The 13,063-nt window shown below is 43.1% G+C and overlaps 1 protein-coding gene across 1 annotated transcript in view; it reads left to right on the forward strand.

Moving 5' to 3' along the window:
- Nucleotides 1-2,996: 2,996 nt before the first annotated feature.
- Nucleotides 2,997-13,063, forward strand: part of hmcn1 (hemicentin 1) — a 96,823-nt gene continuing 86,756 nt past the window's right edge. Inside the window, exon 1 of the mRNA XM_036519993.1 lies at nucleotides 2,997-3,261. Within this exon, the coding sequence (XP_036375886.1) occupies nucleotides 2,997-3,261 (265 nt within the window). The remainder of the gene's footprint in view (nucleotides 3,262-13,063) is intronic.

A 13,063-nucleotide genomic window follows, 5' to 3' on the forward strand; every position in this document is an offset into this window, starting at 1 on the left:
TTGAGCTCTGTCCAGTGGTGGGGGTGTTCCGTAACGCTGCTGAGAAACCTACCTTAGGGACAGCGTTGCCAGATGCATGAATCTCAGATTTACTCTGAGGCTGGATAACTAGATCATCCTCACTCTATATTAGATGGTATGCCCCCAAAACCCTGTGGAGAGGCCTTGCATCCACTCTTTACATTTATAATCTCACACTTTCAGTCATTACCCTTACTTCATGACCATGGCTGATGATGGGAACATAGACCAGCATCACAGACCACATGGCACCTGCATTACTAAGTGTTGATGCTGCACCAGCTTGCCAGCTGACCTCATGCTGCCACTTGCCATCATGTGCAAAGGAGACCCAGAGGTACTTCCAATGTTTCTCACAGGGCAACTACTCCTCCATGGGGCAGTTCTCCACCTTTTCCAGGAGATAGCTCTAACCTAAGACACAGAGGCACTGAGTGTCACACACACAAACTGCTGGAGAGTACCCTGGCATTCACAGTTATATGAAGAAAGCAGGACTTATCGTAAGCGAAAAGCAGAGAAGCCCTGCCCCCCTTCCTCCAGACTCTATAAACCCCATAACATGACTGTGGTTGGTTATTTTTGTTGATGATCAACAGGAACAATGGCAAAGACTGAGCATATCTTCAGTAAAGCCGTGACGCCAGCCTTGAATGGTGCGATGCCAAACACCCTGTGCACAGCTCTTGCTCGGAAAATACAGGGAATGGGTTGTGTGCAGCAGTGTCACTGGCACCTCCCAAACAGCTCATCCCACTGCACTTATTGGGTAGAAATGTCTTTATGGAGCCAAAAAACAGAAACAGACCAGATGAGTTTGTGTAATGAGCATAGGTTTATTACTTTAGTAGGATTACCTGTTACAAATGCAGCAGCTGTTCTCCCACATGGTATTTGCACTATGTTGTTTTTCTCAACAATTTGACTTCACACACTACATTACATTGCATTCATTTAACAGACGCTTTTATCCAGAACTACTTCCAGCACAATAAACCATAAGTGTATCCAAGCAAGCTGAATTTATACGCTTATGCTCATGTAAACCTCATGTAGGCATTTCTGTCATGACTATCAGTGCTTAGCTCTTGACAAAACTATCCATATGTAATGGAGTGTGGCTGCCCGGGTGAGAGTAACATAAACTTTTTCCACATTCTAAGTACAGCACATAATTCATTTCTGAAATAAAACAGGACAATCTCAATGCAAAAATGACAGAGTGGAGTCCTTCCAGAATCCTTCCAACAGTAGACTCTCGTACACTGTATGAGTAGGAGTCTTTGTGAACGGGAGGGGATTATGAAGATATGGCTTGCACTGTGGCGTCAAGCTGCTGTGTTCATTCACGGCCTTCCTCAGATCCATCACTTGTCCTCTTTATACCACAAGTCCTCTCTCCATGTTCCCTTTTCCGTGAAACTCCATTCCCCAAGTCAATCTCCAGACTCCCTGCTGCTTAAATCCTCTCCAGGCTCCAGGCCCGTGCATACCACTGTCTCCAACTCTTAATTTCTGTCTCTACTCAAACTCTTATCTCTGGTCAGGAATCTGGACGTATATCTCATGTACAGAAAGGCATGTTGATATGGCTCTGTATATTTTTGCTACAGCCTTCGACAAGGTATTTGAATACCTGGAATAAGAGATCTCCCCACTGTAGAAGTTGATTTTTAAATCAGCATCAATCATTCAGGGAACGATAACATACTTCATTGCATAAAGTATCTTAGTATTCATAAATGGGTATAGATTTGATAAATATTACATTATGAGTATTTGTCACGAAAGTTATCGCATAATTACTTTATCTGGGCAGACTTTGAGCTCGTGGTCATCCTCATAATCAATCGAATACAACACAAGTACAATCCAGAATAATTACATTGGTATTACTCGCATGTAACATGGATGGAAATATCCGTTGACGGAAAAGTAGGTTTCTTAGGAAACCAGCAGGCGGAGCTCTTGTAACAGACTTTACTTGATTACAGCCGGCAATAAACGCATACAAATCCAACAGCAAAAACACACTTTGCTTGGAAGAAAAAAAAAATCCAGAGTTTCAGATTGAATGGATGTGACCAAGAAACAACCATGTTGTCTGTATTTTTTATTTTCGTGGCAAATAAAAATTGAATGGATACGAACAAGAAACGGTCGCGTCGCATGTATTTTTTTTTTTATTTTCGTGGCAAATAATGAACAGTGAGGCAGCAGTTAGACTATGTGACTCGTGCTTGCACTGCAAGTTTATCACGGTTTGTAGAACGGTATCTACCGATTGGAATATACTGGTACGGAATATACAGTTGTAGTTGGTTGTATTTTTAAACTGATTATAGGCCCTTGTGTGATATGTGCCCATATAATATCTACATAGTTGCGTCTATTGTCAAACGCCCTTACATTCATATATACTCAGTTATCACACTGTACTGTTCTCATTCTCAATTCCAACGCAATACTATTCCTCTATTAACAGTGCTACCCATGTGTAGACAGGACAAAATATGTGCATCTCCAAGCGGTCTCTTTACAACCGCAAAACGCTGTGGTCCAATCAGAGAACAGCTGTTCTGTATAAGGAATCAATTTGCCTTCTTCGGCGTCTGGGCTGAGTGTGGGGTTACTAATCTCGGACAAGCGCCCGTGAGTCGGCAGTTCCTTTAAAACTGTGATTGTGCTCGGGCACTATTCGGTCCCTTCGGCGAGAGGGGGTTACGCGCATCGAACAATAGCACCTCAAAGAAGCCGGGATAGCATCTTTGGCACAGACGGAGGAACTTTTCCCCGTTGTTAGACGAAATAAAAATCAGCGTAGAACTTTTTCCTCTATACATCTGTTCGCATTTGTTGAACCAAATGTCTTTACTATTGCAAAAACGCATCGCGAGGTTCAATTGAAAAGTACGGAAATAATTTTAAAACGCAAAAGAAAAAAAAAATTGTTCGCCTGGACCTGCGGTCTGAAAATGGTCTTCGGACCTTTGCCTCTGCTGGGCACGCAGCTGTTGCTCCTTGTGGTGTTGTCCACTTCCCAAGACACTAGCACGGAACGGACAAAGGAAGATATTCCAGAGGGAGCCTCTACCTTGGCGTTCGTCTTTGATGTGACTGGCTCCATGTACGATGATTTGGTGCAAGTCATTGAAGGAGCATCAAAAATCTTGGAGACATCTCTCAGCAGACCAAAGAAACCATTGTATAACTTTGCCTTGGTCCCTTTCCATGACCCAGGTAAGAGATGAGTAGTTATTGCGAGAGTGCATGTAGGGATGGGCTATACTCTTTTGGGAATCTCATGCCATTACGTATGAAACCAGAAAGACACTTATATTATGGATTATGAAATATGAAGTCACAAATTCAGGCGTCCACCACGCGCTGTTTGTGTGTTCTCTCGAAACGAAGTCAATTCCCTTGTGTATATTTTTGTTGACTTGCACTTGGACTTAAATGTTTTATCAATCCTAAAACCAGCGTTGTCGTAAACATTTTATGTAAGCAGTGTGCAACTTGCGAAAACAAAACAAACAAAAAAAAAAAACCAAAACATTTTTTGACCTGTAAATGTGCGCGTTTACGTGTCCTGTAAATCAGAAAACTGTCTCCAATGAATGTGGAAAAATAAACTGTTACATTACTTCTGAGACGCTGTGGGAGATGAGGAAGTGATTTGCATGTAGTGTATATGGATATAGGCTGTTGCCAAGTGAGGATACAGCAGCTTTTCGCAGCTGCGATAACCAAGTTTGTATTTACTTTTAGTCCCAATGTAAGTGGTTGCAGATGTTCTAATTCAAATGAATGAAGCAGGTGAGGCAGAATTACACGTGAGAACGTGAGATACCTTAGTTTGTTCATACAGAACTATCTCGCACTTTGCAGCGGTATCAAAGCATTGTTTCCCCCAGATGTTCCATGGCTCTTTCACTGTCATTATCATTCCGCTCGACTTCACACCTCGACCACAGTGCATGCGGTTTTTGCTTTCGGGAAAGTCATGCAAACGCTTTGACGATAGTTGTCCATTTTCAAATGAACGTCATTAATCGTAGTATAACAAATACAAATGCATAATACTACTGTTCTTACTCCTGAGTACTATCCTTGTACGGGGAGATGCGTCACATTCTAAGGTTAAGAAAAGCACGAATGGGACAGTTAAAGTAGTACCATATTGCTGGCTATTGTCCTTCCTTGTCAAGCCGCCCTCGACAAGCATGCATGCACTCTTTTACATGATTCGTTTAAACTTATAATGCCATTCCAATTCTGTAAGGCGAAGAACGTAATACTTTGCATATACCTCATATGAATAGCAGTCTCGTAGGCTACCAACCTTGATGCCATTATGTGATGTGACAGTGATTTGTTACTGAGAATTTTTATGCCTGTAATAATACTAATATGACGTGGTTGTTTCAGTAGTATGAAGAATGTATTGAAAAGCATATTATGTACACATTGGCCTCCGATCGTATATCAGAAAGCTTAGGGATTTGCTGATGGGCAAACTGTTATTAAGCAAACCGCAGAAAAGCTTGTGTGCGAGTCTGTAATTAGCAGCTGTGAAGAAAGAGGGAATTTCACTCATCAAAATCCATCTTAACCTAAACAAAGTCTCGGCTGGGGTTGTGTACCGGTGCCAAAGTGTGAACAAGAGGTGTTGGAGGAAACGCTCGGTCAACATCAACAGAGGGTAAACAGAGAGACGAGATGTGACGTGAGCGCAGTCTCAAGGGACGCCCGGGGGAAGCGCTTGTTAAAAAAAAAAACAAAAAAAAAACACACACACACACATTGCTTTTGCATAGCCCTCGCGGTGAAACTGAAACTGACATATGTCTTGTTTCTAAACACCATGTGCAAAATACATCTTCCATCTTGTCTTCTGAGATCTTTGGAATTTCTTTCAAGAGTTACTGTATCTGGTTATCGTTTCAAACTGCCCTCCGCTGTAACTAAACCGAGAGATTTGCGACAAAAGGGGAAGGGATTCCACCGAGAAAGGGAGAGAGAGGGGGAGTGCCCTTCAAAGGATTTCAGAACCAGTTTTCCAGATGTGTGGTTGTTACTAATATTATGCTTAAGTCAGCGTGTTAGATTCTTTAAGCATTTTTGAATGATATCATTTCAATCAGGGCTCGTAGCCTTGCGTGCAGTGCCTAGGAAAATAAACAGTTCAAGTGAGGAATGCCTCATATATACAAATATTTTAAAAAATACGGTGTCGGTTTGTACGATATGTTGCAATATGGATTATTGGTAGAGGATTTCAGGTTGCGTGCAGTGTAATTAGAAAAGTATGCGTGCAACTGAAAAAAAATAACGAAGGCTTGCTATATCACACATTTGTTTTAAATCGGTGAATGCATGGACTTCATATTCATAGCTTGCTCTTCATCTCCTGTGTACAATCCCAAAATTGAATGACAAGTCCTAGACTTGAATCTCCCAAAGATCTCACATAGCCGGTTTCAAGGCTAAGTGTTACAATCCTTTGCACACATGTATTTAATTAACGTGATGTGATGATGTTTGGAAACAACTTAATTGGATGTCATTCATTATGCCACTGTCACGAAACAAATCAAGCCCCCTCTAACAGGGACTGGGCAGCCATTCACATCACAAGCAGAATCTTCAGATGAAAATGGAACCTTTGTTTCCAACACATTCATCTTTAAAAAATGGACAAAAATGCATTCATAGTCTCCTCCGTCTGTAGGCACAACCCTGTTATTTCAAGAGTCTTTTTTAAAACAAAAAAAATGCTGTCAAGCTCTGAAAGATGTGGACACATTTTCTCCATTTCCCATCCCACACAGTGATAAGGAAGTGCTTTCTGTTTTATTTGGCTCGCTTTGAATCAGAAGTCAAAACTAAATTTTATTTACTTTGTAATCTGAAACAGTAAACACTGAAGGGGGAAATATGCAGGGTGTTGGGGTCAGCCTGTAAGGGAATAATGCTCAGGAAACGGAGAATGGAACCCGTGAGGGCTCATGGTCAATGGTGGTGTTTGTCCAGCGCTAGCATCTGGAGTCATCCGCTGCCATCCTTACGAAGACGGGCGCGGGATCCGCGGCGTGGGGAACACAAAGAAGAAAGGGTAGCCACATTTCAGCCTTTTTGGGGAGCGCCAGTGTAAAAGCAGGCAGCAGTCACTGTCAGTTGACCTCAAAGGAGTTTGGGTGAAATCATCCGAACGCGGTGCAATAGTTCAGAACGAACAATCAGTCTCTGTAAACATGCTTTGCATATATGTCTATGGAAGCATGCTTCTGCTGTGTTTTTATTTGGTCATGTTTAATTGGCAGTGTTGAAATGGGTTTGCAAGCGCTATTGAGGTCATTTAATTGTGGATTGGTTGGAGTTGCCAGCTCTCTCTCCAGGAAGTGAGCTCATAGGATGCCCCCCTCCCGTGGCCCACCATTCACCACAGCAGCGCATCCGGCAGAACAAAGAGTCAGAGCAAAAAATCCAGAAGTGCCGGTCTTTTATCTGTCATTCTGTCCCCCCCCCCCCCCCCCCCCCCCCCCCTTCAAGTGCACACCAGCGTACAGTGGTGTCACTTTTGGAGCAAAGCTCTGTCAATGTAGGTTAACGGACCTGAGAGCAGACAGCCGCTTCTGACAATTTTCTTCATTTAGGAAGTTAATAATACACTCAGATTCAGAAAGCGAACCCTGCAGAACAGTTCTCAGTCAAAAGTTGTTGTGTTGCACTCCCTGCACACTGCAACAGATGGTAAACCCGGGTGAGGACTCACCGTTCAACATCCTGGACTTCAACGTGAGTTGTGTCAGTTGATTTTTAAGGAAAGCTATTAGTTTAGAGGTTGAAGGGTGCTTGTCTTTTATCTGTCAAGTGGCCCTCATCTCACCCACCAGCTCCAAAAGGTAAGCTGGGAAACCTGTATTTAAGTGGTGAAATAAAGCTCTTGGAATGAGATGGGAGGTGTTGAGGGAGAGCTTTTAAACCGATGCATGTTCAAAGCCTCAGCACGCTTCATCTTTTGTCTTCACCGTCTGCCTCGTCAGATTACAAGGGTCCCGGTATTATCCTGAATAAAGTCAATAATGATGCCATTAGCCTGAATTCCAGAGCAAACATGCCACGATAATGGGAGTGTGTCACCCATACAGTGCAATTTCTCCCTTTCATGTCTTTAATGACGCACTTGGGATATTGCATTGGTTTCCAGTTTTAAAGTGTGTCCTGCGCTTTTTCATTCTCTGCACCTTGAAGAACATTACATGGTTATTTTCTGTTGTTTATTCTATCGGTGGCCTTTTACTTAAGGTAGCTTTTAAGTTAGTGTACACATTTATTTAAGCACGAATCTAGCACACTGATCAGCAGTTTCATTGGGTAGCCTCTGACTATTTCATCATATTCCAATATTGAAAGAGGTGGAATTAATTATCATCAGGGTTTAGGGCATCCCCCAAATTATTTTTTCAGGCAGAGTCTACATAATCTGAAGCCTTGAGGGATTTTGGCTGGTTGTGTGATTTGCGTTTCAGTCCTGTTTTGATTAGATGATAGGATTTACCCTAAATTTTCACAATTGGCTTGATTTGTGAGGCCACATGACCTTCAGATTGTAGCAGGGTTTAATGGGACAAGTGAGACTGTGAGTTTCTATGGGTTAGTGATGGGGAGAAGAACAAGAAAACTATAGAACAGCCCTAACAGACATTAGTCCAAAGGCACATTGTTAAGTGGAAGTTGATTGGAGGATTTTTTTGGCGCAGAGTCTTTACCGGATCATTTAATCTACTTTGAGTTTGTATTCGGGGGCACTGAGTCTAAGGCATCCAAGAGCTGCGCAATAAAAGCTCCTTTTTTCCAGCAAACTCTGATGCACAAATGAATGGTTGCATTTTGCAGGTAATTACTGCGGTCTAATAATACCACTTTGACTGTTTTTGCTCTCATAGCTTACTTTGCACGCACACTGATAAATGGATTTATGTCGTTTTAATATGCACAGTTATGACTGACCTTCTACTAGTGTCCAATTTTTAGATTTCAGATTTATGGTCCTTCCCAGAAAGAGATTTGGTTACACAGTGGAGGCCCATGGGGAAAAAAAAAAACTCTTTCATACTCTAACATACTTCCTTACACTGGAAGCAGTGATACCAGAGACTAGAGAGTAGCTTTCAAAGCAGCAGTGTGTGGAACACTCAGTGTCACTGGTAATGATGCTTGCTCTGTGCATACTGCTGTGATTATTTAGCTCTGAAATGTAAAGGGTGCCAATGATGTTTGGTGCTACACTGCAGATATTAAACCTCTGTGATGATGACAGGCAACTTGGAAAGACAACAAATAATACAGGTTACTAAAGGCTGTGTTCCTCTGCAGCAAAGCAGTAGGAGCCATTTTGAGCCAAAGTTAAGTGAGAGGTGCATGCAGAAGTTCCTGAGACTGAAGGAAGAGTTCCATATCAATAATTAAACCTTGGTATTTAAGAGAATTCACAAGTTTGAAAACTTGTTCTTAATTCAGCAACTGTCAACATGAAAAAATGCAGACAGTAAAAGACTTTGCATGTTCAGTGATCACTTGCTTAAGTTTCTCAAATATGATGGTGTAGTTTAAAGGGATTTTAGAACTCCCCAAGTAGTAAACAGAAAGCATTGTGCCCATATAAATAAAGTGTACTCAGCACCATTAGTAGCTATTTCTTCAATACAACAGTTTTATGGTCAAATTAAAATCAGTTACGCAACAAGATGAATGTCTAGACAGTAGTTACCAAGCAAAGGTTATTTTAATTTAGTGTGTTTTTTTTTTTTAATTCAGTCTGGAAAATTAATTTACTGCTTACGCAATGTAACTCTTTTAATGAATGTTGGCTTCCACGCTGTGTTCCTGTAACATGACAGTGTGACTGTTCATTCATTACAAATGTGCGCTTTCTTCAATGCTGGAGTTGCATGTGTAAAGCAAAGCCAAAACATGTTTGCAGAAATACAGCTCCTGTGCTGAATGACATGCTCCGTGTTTTACGGGCGAGTCAAGCTGGCCACTCTGCTCAGTCCGGCGAGTGACCCACTTGTAAATCTAGGATGGGCGCAGGAGTGTTTTCAGTAGGTCTGTGTGTGGAAGAGCGCAACAGTCCCTGGAGAAGGAAGCTCTTGCTCTCCAGAGCCCTGGCATATTGTTTGAATTACATCTGCGGCCCAGAGGAAGCCATTGTAATTTGGGTGGCTGTGAGGCTCTGGTGTTTTCTTGAGCCGAGCCCTGCCGTCCCCCTGGGAGGCTGCATGCTGCTGAAACATTTCCTGAGCGGCTGCGAATGCCGCTCCACTGGCGCATGTGAGCCCGTTTTGTCAGGAGCACCACGGAGCCGGAACGAGGGGAGCAGGGGGCACGGGGGAACGAGAGGAGAGGGGAGCAGCGGCCGCCGGGACCCCGCGGGTCGCAGGCCTCGGCTCTGTGCCCTGGCCAGCTATCACTTGCAGCTTTGCATGCTCGGGCCCTGGGGGGGGACCGTGTCCCTGATAAACAGCACACAGTGTGCTCCGCATTTATGTGAACCCTGCTGTCCTGGCACTTCAGCCAGGGAGACGCGAATGTGCTTGAGTCTGCAGTCTGGGTGGAGGCCGGGGGAATAGACAGAGTCACGCTGGGAAGGGATGGAGGTGCTGACACAGAGCACACAGTAATGGGAGCAGGCATGGTAACACGGTCCAGGTTTTTTTCGCGCTTGCTAGCACAGTCTTCTGTTTAGCTGTGCTGGTTTGATGGTGCATATATATTGCAGTATGGCTGAAGGAACATTTGAACATAAAAAAATCTCTTCCGCCTCATCCAAACCACAATGATTATATTAGGGAACATATGCGTTTTCTGGCTGTCATTATACTGTTGCTTGTACTCTGAGGTCTGTGCTCTTCAACTGTAACCATGACGCTGCAGTACAGAATGCCTGCATACATTTTACAGGGGAACTGTTTTGACAGTTAACATTCTGACATTCTCAACTGCCAAGAAATCAAGTCCACATGTGTAAGCAATCCATATAGCTAGAGTACTCTCTTTTGTGAATTCAAGAAATGCTAATCAGTTTTTTTTTTTTTTTGCTGTGTCCTATTTATAAAAAATCAGGTCTTATTCCGTACAGTATCACACACGTGCAAATATTTCCCTCGTCCCCCTGTCTCCGGCCTTAGAGCTGATGGGCTGATGTTGACAGCCTTAGTTCCTGCTTATCCTGAAAGCCCTCCTCGTTCCCTTCATTTGAACGCGTAAGAAAAGGAAGGAGCCTGAGGAAAGGACAGGCCAGCAGTAATGGTTCGGTAAAAGTTAAGTATTAATCAGGGAGGCTTTTAAGAGGCAAGCAGACACCGCTCGAGGCCACTGGGCGGCAGACTCTGTGCTGCTCACGTGCTCACAGACACCCCTCACAGAGGTTCAGAAACGGGGCCTTAATGAGCAGTTACCAACCTTCCAGAGGTGCATGTTGGGAAATTCTGCCCAGAAGAACATTGTTGCACGTATGTTGAAAGGGGCCTTTGTGTGAATTTTGCAATAGCTGGCTGTAACCAGATTTTTTTTACTGTTACAGCACATTATCATAGGCAGTGGAAGCTTTAAACCTTTGACATTGCTTTAGGTGACATAGGATTGCTATAGGTGATAGGAAAGTTTATGACAACTGACTATGTCACATTAAATTACAATTTGTATTTTAGCACCATGATGATTTTGACCGTAGTAAATGTTTATGTGGTTAAGGTTTTAGTTGGAGAGATTCTGCTCTTTGTTGCCTCGCAGATCACAAAATGTGACTGATATCTGTAATATCAGTCACCTGTGTAATGTCAGTACTATGCCTGCTATGACATAGATGTGTCCCTGTGTTCCTGTCCTGATAGCTCCTCAGTGAGCTGATACTGCTCTGCACATGTTCCGGGTATCTTTGGCTGTGATAAAACAGTGCAACTGTATGTCATATTCAGTTTTTTCTCCTCTGACATATTTCTTAAAAAACCTCCCCAAGATGTCCATTTCTGATTCGGCCCTTTTGTGTCCCATCAGATTATTCTTATGATTATTGTTTATATTTTTGTTATTTCCAAGTGCATGACAGCTGCTAGTGCCGTGTAGACATGCTTCTGAGAGAACATTGAAAACAGAAGTTTTCAATTTTCATTCCGCTGTCTTTTACATTTTTGTGAAACGACATCTACCAGAACCTGCCCCTCCATTCTGGCCATCGCTGTTCATATTGTTTATAATGGTTTACAGCTGAATTCCTGCATTGTTTATCCAGCTCATTCAGGTTGTGCCTGCACCCATCAGCCAAGCCGGGGTCAGAGGTCATATCTGAGAAGGGATCAATCTCATTGTCATCTCTCAGAATAAGATAGCCTTGAGTGACACGCCAGCCCAAGAATCCTGGGGTTATCTTTAGAACCCTAAAAGAATGTTCAGAGAAAGAAGACTCTGCCCCAAAAAAAAGGGTTTCTCTGACAGCCAGATCGTGAACGTGTTTGTTAGGCTGAACTCAAAGGCATTCACAGTTTTGACTTCTGGAAATCATTGTTATAATGAAATGCAGTTCTGGGAGTATGATTTATTAAACATGAGTTTTTGTTTTTTTTTGCTGGCTATGGAATACTGTACTTTGTGCAGGGTTTGACTTAGAGGAAGTTTCCTACCTCATTATCGACTCCAGGTCCATAGAGTTCCTCTGTAATAGATGTAATACGAGCCTTATGGCGATGGTTTTACTCTCTAATCCAATCACTGCAGGGAATGCAAGTTTCATGCACAAGCTCAGCATTCACATTCAGATCACAATGTATTTAGTGTCATGTCAAAGGGACGTTTTGTGTTTTGGGACACTGGTTTGCCGACCCTGTTAATCTCATTCTGTTATATTCAGTCATTTGCACATCTGAACTGCAGATTGTTATCATTGATGTTTGTAGGGGAAGCTTTGTGTTTGCCAACATCTGTCAGTGTTTTTTCCTGCACTGAAAAATAATCTGCTCTGGCCCTCAATGTTATAATGTTTCATTACTGTGTAACCAATTTAATATTCCTCATGTGCACCTTCTTTGGCTGTCTAAGGCAGCCACGGGTTGAAGTTCTGTGATCCTAGAGTATTGTTGGTGAAGCTGTAATTCATTTGCTGTATGTTGTCCTCTTCCTGACTTGAAATTAATATTATTTATTTTTATAAATCCATTCAGTGCTATAATGCACATGTCAGCCTAGCAGTGTAATGTTTTTGAGGTATGTCCCCTCAACCTCTACAAAATTACAGTACACTACCCGCTGGAAGGAATCAAATCAAACTTCTCTAAGTTCTCTAGAGCTCATCATTTAATAGTTATCCTTCCAGTTCAGGTCCTTCTGTAGCTAAGCTTGAACACTGCCTGCTACCTGATGCTCTGTTTCTCCCACACTGTCGCCACCGAAACTCACCACTTTGTGACGGTTTTACGGGGTTCAGGAACACCGGCCATCAGCGTTACTCAGCTCAAAGCCCTCCTCCCTGATCCCCCAGCTGTAAACATACAGTAGGCCTTTATCTCACGCTCACCAGGCCAAACGCGTCCCACCAAATTGGAACCAGACCCCGGTGGAAGTCCTTGGGGCATATCCTGAGTGGAGACCCTCGCCCCCTTCTCCCGTCGTCAGCGGCGACAGACCACCTCTGCTTCAGCTCGTTAACGACTCCTCCATTAGCTTTGCCCGTTCCGCAGGCATTCCGCCCCCTCCGCAGCTGTCACTGCTGTGTCTCTGCTGACATCAGAGATAATCTCTCCCCGGCAGCACAGACAATCAGTCGTCCCCACGCACATCTCCACCGGTCAATTACTGACTCGAAAAGTGCTGTGAAATAAAGGCCCTGGAATCCGCCGAGCCCTCTCCGTGAACACATTGCTTTTGGGCCATGTTCCTACATTCTGTTGCTTCAGTCACATTACCAATCAATCAGTCAGTCATATTTTTTTAATCTAGTGCCTTTTAGAATGGGATTGGCACAGAGTCCAGACCTCGTCTT

This window comes from Megalops cyprinoides, chromosome 2, assembly GCF_013368585.1.
Source record: "Megalops cyprinoides isolate fMegCyp1 chromosome 2, fMegCyp1.pri, whole genome shotgun sequence".
Lineage (NCBI taxonomy): Eukaryota > Metazoa > Chordata > Actinopteri > Elopiformes > Megalopidae > Megalops > Megalops cyprinoides.